General features: G+C 35.1%; 1 protein-coding gene across 1 annotated transcript in view; it reads left to right on the forward strand.

The window, feature by feature from the left end:
• Window positions 1-19,753, forward strand: part of Herc1 (HECT and RLD domain containing E3 ubiquitin protein ligase family member 1) — a 160,319-nt gene that overhangs the window by 32,639 nt on the left and 107,927 nt on the right. The window contains 13 exon segments of the mRNA XM_029543584.1: window positions 995-1,306; window positions 3,381-3,477; window positions 3,986-4,129; window positions 6,291-6,418; window positions 9,797-9,941; window positions 10,159-10,330; window positions 11,959-12,093; window positions 12,521-12,686; window positions 13,149-13,274; window positions 14,764-14,985; window positions 15,274-15,426; window positions 15,557-15,689; window positions 17,106-17,297. Of these exon segments, the coding sequence (XP_029399444.1) occupies window positions 995-1,306; window positions 3,381-3,477; window positions 3,986-4,129; window positions 6,291-6,418; window positions 9,797-9,941; window positions 10,159-10,330; window positions 11,959-12,093; window positions 12,521-12,686; window positions 13,149-13,274; window positions 14,764-14,985; window positions 15,274-15,426; window positions 15,557-15,689; window positions 17,106-17,297 (2,125 nt within the window).

Here is a 19,753-nt window from a genome sequence, read left to right on the forward strand (position 1 = left end):
ATAGGGAACTTTCGGGATAACATTTGAAATGTAAATAAAGAAAATAAAAAATTAAATTAAAAAAAAAAAGAATTCCAGGCCAAACAGCACTACAAAATGAGACCCTGTTTCAAAATACCAAAAACTGAAAATATGTAAATAAAAATGTAAAAAGCCTACTTAATGGTAGCAGGCTCTATTTTTGTATTCCACATAAGTGATACTTAACAAAAGGGACTTTTCCTTTTTTTCAGAATGGCATTTTATTTTCTTACTATCAAGTTTTGGGTTTTTCTCCCCCCCCTTTTTTTATTTGTAATCCAAGGTAAAGCTTTATATTTTATTTTCATTAAATTGTATTTTTTCATCATGAGTATGAAAAAAATGTATATAATTATTTAAATATATATTTACATACACATACATACATACATACATACATACATGTTTTTAATCTAAATGATTCTTGCTTTAACGGACCTAACATAGAAATGTTTTTCCTTGTCTAATTGTGTGGAGGATATTTGTTTTATTTCTTTAGATTTTTTCTTTTTGAGATTTTGCTTATTTAATTTTATGTGTATAGATGTTTTACGTGCATACACAAGTGTCTGTGTATCATTTAAATATAGTGCCTGTATAGAAGCCAAAAGAGGATGTTGGATTCCTTGGAGCTGAAGTTAAAGACCATTTTAAGCTCCCATATGGGTGTTGGGAATCAAACCCAGAACCTCTGGAAGAGCAGCAAGGGTTCGAGACATCTCTCCAGTTCCAGTTGTTTCATTTATTTTCCACACTGGTAGATAATCTTAAAGGATACATAAATTTACACTCAGCATGGGTTTACTTTGAAAATGTCATTGATGGTTTCGGCTTACTGCTTTCTATGGAGGATCATGACATTTTCTCCTCTTAATGATTTCCTTTCTGCCTTTTTGATGAACCTGACCTGAAGTTTTATTTTTTGACTCTCTCAAAGCATTTTCTAACTTAAGATTCTCGTGTTCTTTTATAGATTGAAGCTGGACAGTATTGCACTTTTGTCATTTCTACAGATGGCTCTGTCAGAGCTTGTGGTAAAGGCAGCTATGGGAGATTGGGCCTCGGAGATTCCAATAATCAGTCTACCTTAAAAAAGTTAACTTTTGAGCCTCACCGGTCTATTAAGAAAGTTTCATCATCCAAAGGCTCTGATGGTCACACTTTAGCTTTTACTACAGAAGGTGAAGTCTTCAGCTGGGGAGATGGTGACTATGGGAAACTAGGACATGGGAATAGTTCAACCCAGAAATACCCTAAGCTTATCCAGGGCCCACTACAGGGAAAGGTATGTACTTTGGCTTTAACAAATACAGTGGTGTAGTAATCGGCTATATCTATCAGATTTTGATACATTCTTTGCTGAATTACCTCTTGCCTACCAATCTTTGTCTTACCTTTTTGTGTATATTTTATAGATAATAGTATACTTTTACCTGTATCATTCAATTGTAGTTCTTTTTATTTCAACTTAAGTTTTTTACATGTATGTGGGCACATGTGAGGTCAGCCTTATGTGTTGTTTCTAGGACAGTATTCTACTTTTTAAGATTAATTTTTGGGGGGGTGGGATGGAGAGATGGCACAGTACTTAAACATGCATACTGCTCTTTAGAAGATCCATGTTTTTATCCCTAGCACCCACATCAGGTGGCTCACAACTACCCTGTAATACCAACTCACAGGGTATCAATGTCTCTGGCCTCAGTAGTCACCTGCATGTACACGTGCATGCCCCCTCCCCGTAATTAAAATTTTAAAAATCTATTTTTATTATTTTGTTGGTTGAAATAGTGCTTCCCTTTAATCCCAGAACTTGGCAGGCAGAGGCAGGTGTATGTCTTAGTTCAAGGCCAGCCTGATCTACAGAGTGGGTTCCAGGATAGCCAGGGCCACATTGAGAAACCTTTAAAAAAAAAAAAAAAAAAAAAAAAGATTTCTCATATGCCTGTAGGTATTATGTCTTCATGCATGTTTGTGTACTATATGTGTGTGTGTATATGTGTGCATGTGTGTGCATACCTGATGCCTGAGGAGGCTGGAAGAGGGTGTCAGATTGCTTGGAACCAAGCAAGTGTTAGAAAACAAACCCAGGAGATTACAAACATGTTCTACCACTTTTGGCTTTTTACATGAAGTTCTGGTGACCAAACCTTGGTTCTCATGTTTGCATACAAACACTTAATGAACTGAGCCATCTCTCTAGTCCTTGAATATGAAACTCTTAAGATACTTCTGCTAAATATTCTTAATAATTGTGATTTTTTTCTGGTTCTTTTAATATTTCTTAATTCTATTGTTCTACTGGTATTCTTTTCAATATCCCTTTTCTATAACAGAATAGTGTAAATATGGTAGAAAATAACAGAATATTTTAAATTAATTTACTAATGAAAATCGTAGAATTTTTCAGTGTTCAGATTTTAAAACTGGAGTCTCACATTTAAATTTCTCTGTGAATTCTCATTTCTGGGGGTTTAAAAGATAGGGAGTTATTAGTGCTGACTTTTTCTGTATGATTTTGTATAAGTAGCTGATAACATTGATCAGTATTTGAAGGGATGAGTGGTCCCTAAGGTATGTTGTAATATGTCCTTACTCTTTGATTCTTCTAATCCAGTGGTTCTCAACTGTGGGTAGCAACCCTTTTGTTGGTTGTCATGATGCTTTCACATGCTTTCCACGGGTCCTATGACCATTGGAAAAACACACACATTTACATTATAATTTATAACAGGAGCAAGATTAGTTATGAAATAACAATGGTTGGGGGGTCATAACATTAGAAACTGTATTAAGAAAAAAAAAACCAAGGATCTGTATTAAAGGGTCAAGTCATTAGGAAGTTTGAGAACCACTGTACTAATCAAAGGTAATTTCTTGATGACAAAAAGGATGTGAAAAGTTTAATATGAGTTTATATTCCAATTATATTAGTAATAGTCAGTATTTTTTGAGTTACTTACTAGGTAATAAGCCTTACTTGGTCAGTAAAGACCAGAGGTTTTTATGTTAATCTTGTATTTAAAAAGTTGCCATTGTTTCTTATTTTACTCTCTCCAACTCCTTCTGTAAAGACTTGATTGATACTGTAGCATTCCTGCTAGTGATCAGACTGATGTCTTTGCTAGGAATTACAATGTTTCTTTTGGGATTGAGAAAACTTGTTTTCTTGTTTGGGTAAAAGCCAGGGTTCAGGCAGGGCTCAGGAAGTAGAACATGGACTTAAGTGATTGGTAGACAGTACCCTCGGTCCTCTTGACAACTTCTATGTGAGATTTGAGTAATAAAGCCCCTGAAGTCCCTGTGTGTATGTGTTTTAGCATTGGTATGCTTATCAGATTTACTTACGTGCATTTCAGGTAGTAGTTTGTGTATCAGCTGGATACAGACATAGTGCTGCTGTCACAGAGGATGGTGAATTATATACTTGGGGTGAAGGGGACTTTGGAAGATTAGGTAAGAGTTTTTTAAATTTTAAAATTTGGAATTATTCCCACAGAGTAAAAGTGATCTGTTACTAAGAACCAGTGAGCACAAAGTTCATAAGCCATTTATTTTTATTAGTTTTAAACTCAAAGCCAGTTATATTTTTATAGATAATTTTGTCTAGATTTTGATGCATTATTTAAGATGTAACCAAGAATTATAACCAGGCTCTGTAGAGGTTCAGAGCTAAGAAACATAACATTATGAACTTGAATGTACTGGTCGGTGAAAACAAGTTGACATGAATGGAATATTAGACACATTAGGGTAAGTGCTATGATGGAAACCTAGAATGTTCTAAGTCTTCTATGTGCCTGTGGCCCCCAGGTTGAGAGCAGCCTAGAAGACTGGTAGAGCAGGTAGAGAGGATTCACTTTTTTGTACTTAATTGCATTTAAAAGTAACTGGTAGCATATTACTTTTGTGAAATTATGACCTAGAGAAAAGGAGTTAACATCATTTCTATGTTTTATCTAAGGTCATGGTGACAGTAACAGCCGTAACATTCCAACGTTAGTAAAAGACATTAGCAATGTAGGAGAGGTTTCTTGTGGAAGTTCACATACGATTGCTTTGTCCAAAGATGGAAGAACTGTGTGGTCTTTTGGAGGAGGCGACAATGGTATGTAAAAAAAAAAAAAATCTATTGGTAGCTTTGGGCTTTTTTTCTATAAGGATTGAAGAAGAAAAAAATCCTTTTCAAGTATATATACCTAGTATAGAAAATCTCAAATGTAGATGAACAGACATAAAATAAAAATAAATTATTTCTTTCATTGTTACAATAGTTCTTTAACTATTGTTAACACTTTGGTAGACAGATTTCTAAATATATGTGCATTATACATGTCCTTTTAGAATAGCCAAAGTAGGCCTGTGTAGCTTATATGTATTATTTATATAATTTGTTGGCTATAATATAGCAATATTTTATGGATATCAGTAAATATGTCCCTATACTAAGTTTTAAAAAGGCCCAGAGTATTCTTGTTTTGTTTTGTTTTGTTTTGTTTTGTTTTGTTTTNTGAGACAGGGTTTCTCTGCATAGCCCTGGCTGTCCTGGAACTCACTTTGTAGACCAGGCTGGCCTCGAACTCAGAAATCCGCCTGCCTCTGCCTCCCGAGTGCTGGGATTAAAGGCGTGCGCCACCACCCCAGGCTTCAGAGTACTCTTATATTTATCTGTAGGACAATTTATAACTGAAGTTTTTCGTTGCTGAAGTAACAAGATGTCCCCTGGTAGTTTTTTTTCCCTCAATGTTAAAATCAGTGTTTTTTTCTCCCTGCCACAAACCATGTGGGAGTACAGTAAGGCTGTCAGTAAGATAGTCAAAAGAAACCTGCCTCATGAGTGAGCAGAGCTTTGCCCACTTTAATTGTTACTCTGTCAGCAGTGTAAACAGAGATTAACAATACTAGGTATTAAAAATTAGATAATTTTAGCCAGGTGTGATAGTGCTGTCTTGCTGTTCCTAGATTTCCAAGGCTGAGGCAAGAGGGTTTGAAAGTTACAGGGTATCATGAACTTGTCTCAATAAAGTAAAACTAAACCAAACAAAAAATGATAACTTAAAATATATATAATGAAAGTAATTTAATTTACATTTTGTTAATTTCTGGTGGGGTTGCATTGATATGTTAGCCATTTTCCTTCCCTTTTAGTAATTTCCCATATTTTCTGTCTTATGAACTATTGAATCTTTAACTTTTTAAAAATTAAAACTGTCAACTGTCAATACTTTTTTCTTTTTGAATCAAGGTCTTACTATATATCCCTTTCTATGTAGACCATGCTGCCCTCAAACTTTTGCCTGCCTTTTTCTTTTTTCTTTTTTCTTTTTTCTTTTTTCTCTCTTCCTCTTCCTCTTCCTCTTCCTCTTCCTCTTCCTCTTCCTCTTCCTCTTCCTCTTCCTCTTCCTCTTCCTCTTCTCTTTCATCAGGGACTCTGTGTGTAGACCAAGCTGGCCTCAAACTCACAGAGATCCACCTGCCTCTGCTTCCCAAATTCTGGGATTAAAGCCGTGTATCACTACTCCTGGCTTGGCCTCAAACTCTTTAACAATCCTCTTGTTCCCACAGAATTCTGGGATTATAGTGCCTGCCTCCCTACCTGCCTCCCTCCTTCCCTCCCTAGACAGGGTCTAGCTGTGTAACATTAGACTTGCAGCTCTTTTTCTGACTCTGCTGTTTGCACTGTAGAGTTATAAGCCTGTGTTACAATTCCTGGTTAGCTTGTCAAACCATTTAAAGGTAGAAATGCAGGCACTGCTGAGATGGCTCAATGGATTAGAGCATTTGCTGCTCTTTTAGTGGTTTGGAGTTTGGTTCCTAACACCCATATCAAGCAACTCACAGCCATCTTTCACAATCCCACACTCTCATCTGGACTCTCTGGAAATTCACATGTGCATGTTCAAACACACACACACAACATACACACATCCTTAAAAGTTTTTTTAATTCAAAAAAAGGAAAAAGTTAGAAATATGGTTAAAGGGGGACAAAGAAAAATTATTTTGTCTCTTTATAAAATAGCTTTTATTAAAGGAGAATAAGACACAAGAGGCTATTAGTTATTGATTGTTAAGTTTCTTGAAACAGACATGTTCATTTGTTAATGTCTTCTGCTATCAGGAACTTACAGGTTTCTTAGTCTGTCAGGTCATTGCTATAAAAATTAAAGTACTTTATTAAATTCTGTGCTGAAAAAAGAAGAATGGACTTAAGTTGCCTAACTTAAAAAATGTTGTTGTTGTTGTTGTTGTTTTTTCCCATGTATGTAGGCAAACTTGGCCATGGTGATACCAACAGAGTATATAAACCTAAAGTTATTGAAGCTTTACAAGGAATGTTTATTCGCAAAGTTTGTGCTGGGAGCCAATCTTCACTTGCTTTGACATCAACAGGGCAGGTAAGATGAAGGAATAAACATACATAAGAGTATTTCAATGGACTAGGTAAAAGAAAACTTTTTAGCCTTGTTTGTCTTGGAATTCACTCTATAGACCAGGCTGGCCTGGAACTCACAGAGATCTCCCCGCCTGTGCCTCCTAAGGTCTGTGATAAAAGCTGTGTGCCCAGCTAAGAAAAAGATTTTAAGACAACATATTGAGAAAAAATACTTAATTTTGTTTCAAATATAATAGATGAAGACGAGCCAGGTTTTCTTACCTGCTGTGTGATCTAGATACATTTTCTTTTAGTACCATGCTCTTTGAAGTAAGTCGATAAAATAAATTCATTTAGTGCTTAGAACCCTATAACCCTCTCACCCAAATCATCAAGGATTCTCAGAGGCTCCTTCCTGTTAAAGAATAGTAGGGGGCACAAAACAAAAACTTAAGGGGACAGTGATAGGAACTAAAAAAGATGTTCAAAAAGAAGGTAAAGAGAACACCTTCAGATGGAAAGTGGTAGTACCAAAGAAGACCAGGCACAGTGAAGAATAGTGATAATGGTTTTTTTTTCTTGAGTTTATCAGCCACTTTGGGCTTGAATGTAGGAGTCCATTGTATGTTAGGCTAACATAGATGATCAGCAAAGCTGAAATTCAGATTTAACTTATTTTTTTGAAAGTCTCGAGTATTCCATATGCTGAAAAACTAATACAAACTATTCATTTTATTCTTTTGTAGAGTCAATTACATACTTTAATATTCTGGTATAAATACATGATCTTTCATGTGTTCCTCCTAGTTGGTTTTGTAGTAAGAATCCATGGATTGAAATCAGCAAGTGCTCACTTGATTATATCCACAAGCAAATCTCAGACCTCCTTTCAGTGTCATATACTTCCATTTTATGAGAGAGGAAATAATTTCTGTTTTGTGTACCAGATGGTTGTATACAATAATTATTTAACAGAAAATCTGTTATTTTCCAAAGGAAATTGTGTATCATGGCCATATTAGGCTATATGAAGTCCAATGTGTATGTTTACAGAAATAAAGTGGAAGAAATATTTTGATAATCCGTTCTGTTTACTGGTATACCTATGGGGCTTTTCAATCCATTTGTCTCAGTTCCTTCAGGCCTACTCAGTGCTACTTTCCTGCTAAATGTAGCTCTTAAGTTTAAGTGAAGGTAATTTAGTTTTATATGGCATGATATAATGCCTAAAATGCAAGACAAGTAATTTTTGTTTGTGTGTGTTAAAGTTTTAAGAATCAAATCTGTGAATTTTGGATACTAAGCAAGTTCTGTACCAACTGAGCTACAAATGTTCTTAATCTAGTGCTCAGCTAAAAATATTTGAAAGAGGGGCTGGTGAGATGGCTCAGTGGGTAAGAGCACCGACTGCTCTTCCAAAGGTCCTGAGTTCAAATCCCAGCAACCACATGGTGGCTCACAACCATCTATAATGAGATCTGACACACTCTCTGGAGTGTCTGAAGACAGCTCCAGTGTACTTACATATAATAAATAAATAAATCTTAGAAAAAAAATATTTGAAAGAAAACTCAGAGGGCCTTACTGAATACTAGTGCTGTATTGGACTTTGAGTCTGTCTTTGTTTGGGTTGCCAATGCTGTAAGGAGACACCATGACCAAGTGATCTTTTATAAAGGAAAAGATTTAATTTGGGCTGGCTTACAGTTTCAGAGGTTTAGTCCATTATCATCATGGTGGGAAGCATGGAAGCTCCAGGCAGACATGTTGCTAGAGAAGAATCTGAAAGTTCTACATTTTGGTCCAAAGGCAGCAGAAGGAGACTTGTTTCACCTGGGTGAAACTTTAACTTAGGAGACCTTCAAGTCCCCTCCCACAGGGACATACTTCCTTCAGCAAGACCACACCTACTTCAACAAGGCCACACCTCCTAATAGTGCCATTCCCAGCTTTCAAGCACATGAGTCTATGGGCCCTATACCTAGTTAGACCACCAACCACAGAGTCATTTAGAGTCTTAGTAATATCTCCTTCCATGTCTAGTTCCTAATCTTTGTTTGAATAGGCCTTTGCTGTGCTGGAGGTCTTTTACACTCTGTACTTAAGTTTCTGATAACTGGTGTAAATATATGGTCTTCTTTTGAAGAAGAAATCTAACCTGACCTTACTAGTCTTATCTAAAATAATTTGAAGATAAAACAAAAATAATAACCATAAAAAGCCTTTATGGCATAAAGAAAAGAGTGTATAGAATTTTATCAAAGCCAATGGAAAGAGGAATTTGTTCGGTTTGCTGATTTGTTGCATTACCTTATGGGCAGACATTCCTCCTTTCATCTTCCTCTTCATGCTTCTTGTCCTGGACAGCTAAGTCAATCACTAGTCAATTTGTTATTAGTAACAAAGATGGTCAGGGGAACTATCTTGACTTCCAATTCACATATTTTTTGTATATGATAATTAAGATCAGTTTTGTGATTCATGGTATCAATTTTACATTATCATTCCTTGTTCTCGTCTACCGTGTAAGAAACATGTAAATGGAAGTTTTGTTGTTGCTGTTTGTTTTGTTTCTTTTGAGACAAGGTTTTTCTGGGTATCCCTGGCAGTCCTAGAACTTACTCTGTAGAGGCTGGCCTTAGACTCAGAGATCTGCCTTCTTTTGCCTCTCAAGTACAGAGATTAAAGGCCTGTGCCACCATCATCTGGTAATAACTAGAAGTTTTAAGGTATTATTTCCATAATTGCTTAGATTTTTGCCAAATGCAAGCCAGTTAGTGGTAACTTTAGCAGAGACTCTCCTGTTTTTCTTTCATTTTACCTGTGACCAGTTTATTTTCATCCCAGCTGCTCATCTGTTTATACATGGGGTGTTTAAAAATAGTACAATAAATGATAGTGACCTTTTTCTTTTTTGGGGAAGCTGGGGGGAATGCTCCAGACATGGTTTGGAACTCCGTAGAGCAGACTGGCCTTGAACTTACAGAAAATTGCTTTCCTTTGTCTTCTATGTGCTAGGATTAAATGTGTGTACAATCATAGCCTGTTTTTTTTTTTTTTTAAAAAAATGAAACAAAGTGCAGATAATTTGCTAAGAAGTAATTAGTATTAATTTTCAGGGTATGGTAATAGTTTAATATTTCTATTTTTTATGTGTGTATTTAAGAGATAATTGGAGAGGAGGGGTGGGGATAATCACATGAGGTAGCTAACCTCTGGTATGTTTGCTTTTCAGCTGTCTTGTTTATTTATTAGTCTTCTGAGAGTACAATGACCATCTTTAAAATGATTAAAACACTAAATATTATTTTAATACCAGGAAGGTACCACAACTTGATAATTTTAGTTAATAGTCTACTTATTTGAAGAATTTATGAGTTTTGTATTTCTGTCTTTTCAGGTTTATGCTTGGGGCTGTGGAGCTTGTCTAGGCTGTGGTTCTTCAGAAGCTACTGCTTTGAGGCCCAAGCTCATTGAAGAATTGGCTGCCACAAGAATAGTTGATATTTCTATTGGAGATAGTCATTGTTTGTCTCTTTCTCATGGTAAAGTCATGTTTATTTGTTTGTTTTAGTATTTTAAGTAGCATCTTTGTAGCCTAAGCACAAACTTTAAATCCCCCTGTTTTAGCCTCCTTACTCCTTAGTGCAGGGATTATAAATGTTCTACATTATTAGTTTTTTAAAAAATATTATCAATTATTCTTTTTTGTAAATGTGTTACATTTAAATTTAAGTTTTACACTTTATGTCTTATTTTTAGATAATGAAGTTTATGCCTGGGGCAATAACTCTATGGGACAATGTGGCCAGGGAAATTCAACAGGTCCTATTACTAAACCAAAGAAAGTGAGTGGCTTAGATGGCATAGCTATTCAGCAGATCTCAGCTGGAACATCACATAGTTTGGCATGGACTGCTCTCCCTAGGGACAGGTAAGTGCTATATACTTAAATATGCTTGTACTTTTTTAAAAAATATATATTTTTCTCTATTTAGGACTTTGAATGTCCTAAAATTGAGTCAGTATCACACAATATACTTCAGAAGATAAATAATTAAATTTAATAATAATAATGATCATATATTAAAATTAATTTCTAAATAGTACAGATTTTGATAGTAAGTGTATTTGATCCCATGTTTAACAGAATAACACATAACAGATCTCTACAATAAGAATAAGGTACATACTACTATACTTCTATTCGTGGTGACATATTATGTCTGTGTCAAGGTTATTGGGAATGGGTATTTGTTTTATCGTAAGATTTCTTTGTTTTGTAAAATTATACATGTGTAAAGTAAACAGTGGCTCTTCACAGTCAAAGCTTCCATGTATACATACTCAAGTTAATTCAGAGTTGTATCAAAAATATATTTTTTTCATATAGGTAATTGTGTTACTATCTTTGCCTACTTTATCAAATTATATAAATACCTTAAAAGGGGAAAGGATTTACTTTGGTTTACATGGATCAGTCTATCATCTTCTGTCTCCATTGCCTTGGCCTGAAGTCAGTCAGAACATTATGGTACAGCAGAACAGCTCACCTCATTTCAATATTGTATTTACTAGCTTAGACCAAGCCTTCAGCACATGAGTCTTTTGGCAGAACAGTTCATATGCAACCCTACAAGAGTATAACAGTAGTATTACTAAATTTAGAATAAAATTTAATATGATTTTTAAGATAAACTAATATATATGCTATTTAAAGTGTATATAATTTTTAGTGTTGACTCTGTTGTAATAGAAATCACATGTAGATATCTTTTCATGTATATTGAGGTCACATATATTTCAAAATGAAGAAGCTGTATTTAAGGTACTTAATTGTCTTCTCATTTTGAATTCTCTATCTTTAGAGAATGATTTAAAAGTTAAGTACCAAGCTGAGGAGATGGCTAAGTCATTAAATTATTTTCCTGACAAGTGAGGATCTGAGTTCAGTCTCTAGTCCCATGTAAAAGCCAGGTTCTGCAGTGCATGTGTTTAATCTTGGTGCTGAGGTTGCTGTAGGGGGCATGGATGGAACTCTGGAGTTCACTGTCTGGCCTGTTTAACAAAATAATGAGCTCTAGGTTCAGAGAAAGGTTTTGTCTCCAAAAATAAGGTAGAGAGCAACTGAGGAAGACACTGGTCATCAATTTCTGCTCTCCATACATGTAGACTGGCACCCCCAACATGCACATGCACACACATGAACACATGTATAAAATCACATACACAGTTTAATGTCTTCATATTAAGAGGAAATGAAGTAAATTCAGCACTAGGCTTTATTGATTTAAAACATTTGTTTAACTTCATTGCCCTTCGTTTGGTTGGATTTCTTTGTAAAGCAAAAAACATTAACAAAAATAACAAAAAAATAACAACAACAAAAGAAATACAAAACAAAACAACCCCCCCTGAAAACCCAGTTGCTATACTTTTAAATCAAGGAAGCTGTTTAGTTTTGTTTTGTTCTTCCCAACTAGATCTTATTTTTTATTATAGATTATGTGTAGAAGTTTCATTTATAAGGCTGTTGGATGCTTTTCTTATGCTTCCTTCTAGACAAGTTGTTGCATGGCACAGGCCTTATTGTGTAGATCTTGAAGAGAGTACCTTCTCACATCTGCGATCTTTTCTTGAGAGATACTGTGATAAAATAAACAGTGAGATTCCCCCACTACCTTTCCCTTCATCAAGGTATGTTGTAGATACTTATGCATTCATATGTATTAAGTACTCTTTTCAAACTTTTATTTATTCTTTTTTTTTCTCTAAATTACATGAGTCTTCTTTGTAAGCTAGAAAAGAACTAAACTTTTATTAATAGCTTTGTGTTATTTAAAGGTTATATATAATTTCATAAATGATATTTTAAAAAATTGGTCATCACTTGACAATTTTTAAAGAGAAAAAAAATGTTCTGCCAGACAGTGGTGGTGCATGCTTTTAATCCCAGCACTTGGGAGGCAGAGGCAGGCAGATTTCTGAGTTTGAGGCCAGCTTGGTCTACAGAGTGAGTTCCAGGACAGCCAGGGCTACGCAGAGAAACTGTCTGAACAGAGAAAAATGAATGTTCCTTAAACTATATATTATGTTTACTTTTATGCTTCTTGTTTTGTTTCAGGGAACACCATAATTTTCTTAAGCTGTGCCTGAAGTTGCTTTCAAATCACCTTGCTCTGGCCCTGGCGGGAGGGGTAGCTACCAGTATTCTTGGAAGACAGGCGGGTCCACTTCGAAATTTGCTCTTCAGGCTGATGGATTCAACTGTCCCAGATGAAATCCAAGAGGTAAGAGAACTAAATCTGTGGCCTAGCTAGGTGATATTCATCAGTATACTAGATACTATCAATTGCAGGTTTTCTCTGTGTAGTTCTGGCTGTCCTAGAACTCTGTAGACCAGGCTAGCTTTGAACTCAGAGACCCAGCTGCTTCTGCCTACCAAGTGCTGGATTAAAGGTGTGAGCCATCATGTCCTTAAACCCTCCAAATAAAAAAGGTTTATGTGCTTTTGGTTCTCACATGGCACCTTTAGACTGTGTAATCCCAGAAGTTAGTGCATTCACTTTTCATATGTTGCTATTAGAAATAGAAGACTGGGCTGATCTTTCTCCTCTCGTTTCCTCTCGTCTCCTCTCGTCTCCTCTCGTCTCCTCTCGTCTCCTCTCGTCTCCTCTCGTCTCCTCTCGTCTCCTCTCGTCTCTCCTCGTCTCTCCTCCCCCCTCCCTTTGTTTTTTGCTTTTGGACATTAGGTGGTAATTGAAACACTCTCAGTTGGAGCAACCATGCTGTTACCTCCATTACGAGAACGGATGGAATTACTTCACTCTCTTTTACCCCAAGGACCTGATAGATGGGAAAGCTTATCCAAAGGACAGGTAAGCCTTTGCATGTAGATATGCCATTCATAGCACAGGAAATAGGATTGAGAGGAAAATAAAGCAAATCAAGTCTTTTCACAAATATGCTTGATAGTTGCGGTGCATCCTGACTATTTGATATTGTGTGTTGGAAGAATTGTTGGATGTCTAATGACCTGAAATGATGCACATGATAATTTACTAGGTTAACTTGGAGTCTATTCTTAGAGCCACGATTCATTTTTCTAGTGTTGATTATGGTGTCAAGCCAGATACCCTTCTTTTATTCTAAGTGCTGAGTTGAAATCAGTCTTTTGTTACTGCTGTTAGTCCCATGCCTAGAGATGCATATCTGAAAAGGAAAAGGTCATTAGCAAAAAGTATTTGAGGTGTGAGTATGCTTATTTTTAATTTTTTTTTTAATATTTATTTATTTATTCATTTACTATATGTAAGTACACTGTAGCTGTCTTCAGACACTCCAGCAGAGGGCATCAGATTTCGATACGGATGGTTGTGAGCCACCATGTGGTTGCTGGGATTTGAACTCAGGACCTTTGGAAGAGCAGTCGGCGCTCTTAACCACTGAGCCATCTCACCAGCCCTATTTTTAATTTTTATTGTTTTAAGCACATGAAAATAAATGCTTTGCTGAGCTAAATAGAAGAGTTAATTGTAGAGCTATAGATTTGAGGGGAAGCATGCTATTTACTGGTAGTATAATGTCCACAGATGCTTTTCAGTAAATATTTCGCATAGTTCAAATTACAAGTGATTTCTTTCAAACAGTAGAATAAGCAGTTGTCATCAATATTATTGTAGAATAACATGAATATAATTTATCTATTGGAGTTTTCTACTGATGCCTACTTATAGTGCTTAAATTATTTACATTATTTTAGCTAGAATTTTAGCTGTTAATCATAAAAGATGAGATTAAAAACCTGTTACATTTTTCCAAATGGTACTGTCTGAATAGTTTTTCTTAAAATTATACTTCCTGTGCTAGAGAGATGGCTCAGTGATTAAGAATACTGACTGCTCTTCCAGAGGTCCTGAGTTTAAGTCCTAGCAACCACCTGGTGGCTTACATCCATCTGTAATGGGATGTGATGCCCTCTTCTGGTGTGTCTGAAGACAGCTACAGTGTACTCATATAAATAAATAAATCTTAAAAAAAAATTTATGGACTGGAGAGATGGCTCAGTGGTTAAGAGCACCAATTGCTCTTCCAGAGGTCCCAAGTTCAAATCCCATCAACCACATGGTGGCTCACAGCCATCTGTAATGGGTTCTGATGCCTTCTTCTGGTGTGTCTGAAGATAGCTACAGTGCACTTATATATATAAAATAAATAAATAAATCTTTAAATAAAAGATTTATTTTAAAAATGTTTATATACTTCTTGAGCATTGTTTATCCATTGTTAGTAAGTTTTTGTCCGAAGTTTTTTTCTCTTCTAATGCACGTTATCCTAGTTATATGTTTTTTTTTCATTGTTGTTTAGAGAATGCAACTGGATATAATTCTGACAAGTTTACAAGATCATACCCATGTAGCCTCCCTTCTTGGCTATAGCTCACCTTCCGATGCTGCCGACCTTTCAACTGTGTGCATGGGATATGGAAACCTGTCAGATCAGCCATATGGTTCCCAGACCTGCCATCCAGACACTCATCTGGCCGAAATTTTAATGAAGACTCTCTTAAGAAATTTAGGGTTTTATACGGTACCTTGCTTTTTCAATATATTAAGAAAAGAATAAAGGGGTAAGGATCTTTTTAGGTCAAAGTATTGTAACATTTAAACAATATAAATAAAATTTTAGATTTCCTTCTCCAAAGATAGAAACATGTCAGATCTGAAATACTGTGGTGACCAAGTAATATGTAACTTAAAATTATAAAATGACATGTTAAAATTTTATCAAGTGTTTCTCATGTGATAAAGAAGAATAAACATAGAAATCATTTTCTAAACATACTTAAAATATAATCTTCATTATGTGTAATTTTAGGATCAAGCATTTGGAGAGCTGGAAAAGAATAGTGATAAATATCTTCTTGGAACATCATCTTCAGAGAACAGTCAGCCTGCTCATCTTCATGAACTACTGTGTTCATTACAGAAACAACTGCTTGCTTTTTGCCACATTAATAACGTTACTGAGGTATGAATTCTATGCTTTTCATGATGCTCTACTAGGAACATACAGCTCAAATAATTGGGGATATCATATTATTTTTGTACTTTGGATATTTCAAAGTAGTAATTTAGGGATTTTTTTTTTTTCTTTGCAGAACTCAAGCAGTGTGGCATTGCTTCATAAACATCTTCAGCTTTTGCTGCCTCATGCCACAGATATTTATTCACGTTCTGCAAATTTGCTTAAAGAAAGTCCTTGGAATGGCAGTGTTGGAGAAAAATTGAGAGGTGAGTTTGATGTTGACTTTCACATTTAACCAGTGGTTATAAAGCAAGAGTCATCAAACTTTTCCAAAACTTCAAGAGGGCCTGATAACCTCTGTGTGGAGGAGAAATAATCCTGAGTTTCATTTGTATGCATTGTTTACTTTCATCTTGGTTTAGGGGTATTGTAACAGTGATTGATCTTAAAGGATTCCAGTGATCTCAATAGATATAACTTAAAGGCATTAGGTGATATAAACTCAAACAGTTAATTTATGATATAAAGTAACATTTTTATTTACTGCCTATTTTGACAGTATTCTGCCTTCCTTCCTTTTTGTCAAGACAGGGTCTTCTGCTGTAGAATATGTTGTTCTCAATCTCACAGCAATCCTTCTGACTCAGTCTTCCACCAAAGGTTGTGGGGTTATTACCACACCCTGTCCAATTTCCTTCTTGAAGTACCTTCTTCCATGAGCTTTTGTTTTTTTTTTTAAAACCCATCTCGACCAGTGGTTTTCTGTGACTTGTGAAGGATTTATCCTCTCATACATTGGATATGCCCTTCTGCATTGGAATGGATCCTCTAAATTTTGCTTTTAATCCTCTTTCCATTCTGAATAGGCTCATCTAGTCTTAAGTATCTTTAACCACCATGCATGTGTTCCTATGTTTCCACCTAGCTGAGGATTTTCCTGGGCACCAGAGCCCCTCTCGTTGCCTATTAAATGTTTTTTTTTGTTTTTTTTTGTTCTTTTTTAAATGTTTTTTTTGTTGATCTCTGAAGTTTTTCTCTTTAAAAAACAAAGAAAGAAAGAAAGAGAAAGAAAGAAAGAAAGAAAAAGAAAAAAGAAAGAGTGAAATCAGCCGAGAAACCAAGACTTATTTATTAGTCTGGTTTGTCTGTTATGTATGCAGTGTAAATTTATTGTCCATTCAGACTGAGCTCACTTCTAAATGTTCCTCATTTCCCTGAGTACAGTGCAATAATGGAACAAATTTGATTGAAAAGTAATCTCTAGAATGAAAGGGCAGATATTTTGTGACGATCTTAATTTTAAGATTACTTAAAAACTTGCCTTGTTAGAATGTTAACATCATTGGAGGATGGAAAGTTTTGGCTGCTTTGGACATGGCTGTGTCTGCACCCAGAATAGCAGTTAGTCTGTTGTAGGTACTCTGAATTTAAAAGTGGGGATAAATTAATGGATGTGGTATTATAATGTATCTTAAAAAACAACAGTTTCTGTGTTTTGAGTTTGTTGGCATGCAAGGTAAGTTTGCTTTTCTACAAAGTGTCTGTAGGTGTTATTTTGATAGTAAATACTAACATGACAAAATATCAGGTAGATATTGAACAAAAAGTTATTGAAGTTGTTTCCAAACTGAAGAAGTATTTAGGTTTTTTTGAGGTAACTGATTTATTCTTGCTCTTCATAGATGTGATCTATGTGTCAGCTGCAGGCAGTATGCTCTGCCAGATTGTTAACTCCCTACTGTTACTCCCGGTATCAGTGGCTCGTCCTTTATTGAGTTACCTACTCGACCTCCTGCCACCTCTTGATTGCCTTAATAGACTCCTGCCAGCTGCTGCTCTTTTAGAAGACCAAGAATTACAGTGGCCTCTTCATGGTAAGTATTGGCAATAAAAAGTTAAATAATGCTCTTGAGAAAGGTCGTTCTTCTTCCATATCTCAAATAAAACCATTCCCAACAATATGGGTGTTTCATGTGATCAAAAAGATGTGATATCGTCTAAGAGTGAACAGTCTGAAGTGGGCAACTGACATCCAGCAGCTAAGAAAGTTGGTTTTGGACATCACAAAAAGCATCTTTAGGGCCAGTAGTTATAAGGCTTTTTGTTCTTCAGAGTTTGAAATGATTGAAATTAAGATGTGTCTTACAGCAGTAGCAAAATTGTGTTATACTTTAGTCAGCATTACTTTTTTCCTTTGAGGTATTTAAAATAATACATTTATAATCAGTGGATCACTATATTCGATTTGAACATTTTATGTCATAAATATTATAATTTTAAAATCTATTTGATAGTGACATATTTCTTATTTTGGTTGGATATATAGACAACTGGTTGAATTTTAAAATAGAGATTGAGAAAGTATCTTGTTAGTGCATTTGATTTTTTTTTTTTTTTTAAATCAGGAATTCTGTGAAAGTTTATTAGTTTTAATACTTCCTATTAGGAATCTGAGTTTTCAGGAGATTGGACCAAATACACTTTCAGAATACATTTGCTGTACTTAAAACTTTGCAATTCATGATTCATTTCACAGCCAATTTTAAATAGTAATAATCAGGTCATGTAGGCATCCTTTAAAACTCAAGGTGTATTTACCCTGGGCTAATTATCAGTGTATAAAACTATATAACATTGTAGTATCTTTAGGTATAGTAATCTCTAATCCATTTTAAAGTTTTTTTTTACATTGATTTTACTTTTCATTTTTTTAACATATGTAAGAAATAAATAATAAACCAAATACATGGACAAATATACAAGAATCATATGATCATCTCAATGGAAGCAAAAAAAAAAAGAGTCAACATGTATTCTTAATAAAAGCCCTAGCACAAGTAGGACATAATATAGATTATGTATGACAACTCATGGCCAATATCATCCTAAATGAATAAAACCGTAAATAAGCCTCATTAAAATCAGGAATGGGAGAGGACTGCCCACTGTCCCTACTGCTCTTCCATAATGTGATCGAAGCATTAGCTGGAGCAGTAAGGCAAGAGAAGGGATACAAATGGGAAAATATTAAGTCAAATTATTTTCAATTGAAGATTATATTATCTTATACTCAAATTTGACTAGAAAATTTGACTAGAAGAATTGTAGAAATTATCAGTAATTTCAGCAAAGTTTTATGACACATAATTGACTTACAAAATTTACCAGTCTTAATAAATATGAGTAACAAGCCTGCTGAGAAAGAGATCATGCACACACTCCTCTTCCCAGTTTCTCAAAGAAAATAAAATATTTAAAATATACATAACAAAAGAGGTAAAAAACCTCTACAATGAAAACTTTAAATGTGTGAAGAAAGAGATTAAGAAATGTATTACAATTTGAAGACCTCCTAAGCTTATAGCTTGGTAGAATTAACATTGTGAGAAAAAATCTTCCTACCAAAACAATGTACTGATTCAATGAAATCACAATTAACATCCTTTTCTCATTCTTCACATAAATAGAAAGAAAATTCTCAATTTGATATGGAACAACAAAAGACCCAGAATAGCCAATTAGTCCTAGATAAGTGTTTCTATGGATTCTGCTCGTTTTAAGTGCTAAGTACATCTGTCTATGACCCCAACTTTTATACATGTTTCTGTTGAGTCCATTTTGTTTGATATTAGAATGGCTACTCCAGCTTGTTTCTTGGGAGCATTTGCTTGGAAAATTGTTTTCCAACCTTTTACTCTGAGGTAGTTTCTGTCTTTGTCACTGTTACTCTGGTAGTTTCTGTATGCAGCAAAATACTGGGTCCTTATTATGTATCTAGTCTGTTAGTCTATATCTTTTTATTGGGGAGTTGAGTCCATTGATGTTAAGAGATATTAAGGAATAGTGATTGTTCCTTCCTGTTATTTTTGATGTTATTTTTATGTTTGTGTGGTTGTCTTNTTTTGGGTTTGTTGAAAGAAGACTACTTTATTGCTTTTTCTAGGGTGTAGTTTTCCTCCTTGTGTCGGCGTTTTCCATTTATTATCTTTTGTAGGGATGGATTTGTGGAAAGATATTGTATAAATTTGGTTTTGTCATGGAATATCTTGGTTTCTTTGTCTATGGTAATTGAGAGTTTTGCTGGGGATAGTAGCCTGGGCTGGCATTNGTGTTCTCTTAGGTTCTGTATGACATCTGCCCAGGATCTTCTAGCTTTCATAATCTCTGGTGAAAAATCTGGTGTAATTCTGATAGACCTGCCTTTATATGTTGTTATTTGATCTTTTTCCCTATACCTCTCCTGGGCATATACCCAGAAGATCTTCCAACTGGTAATAAGGACACATGCTCCACTATGTTCATAGCAGCTTTATTTATAATAGCCAGATGC

This window comes from Mus pahari, chromosome 10 (genome assembly GCF_900095145.1).
Source record: "Mus pahari chromosome 10, PAHARI_EIJ_v1.1, whole genome shotgun sequence".
Lineage (NCBI taxonomy): Eukaryota > Metazoa > Chordata > Mammalia > Rodentia > Muridae > Mus > Mus pahari.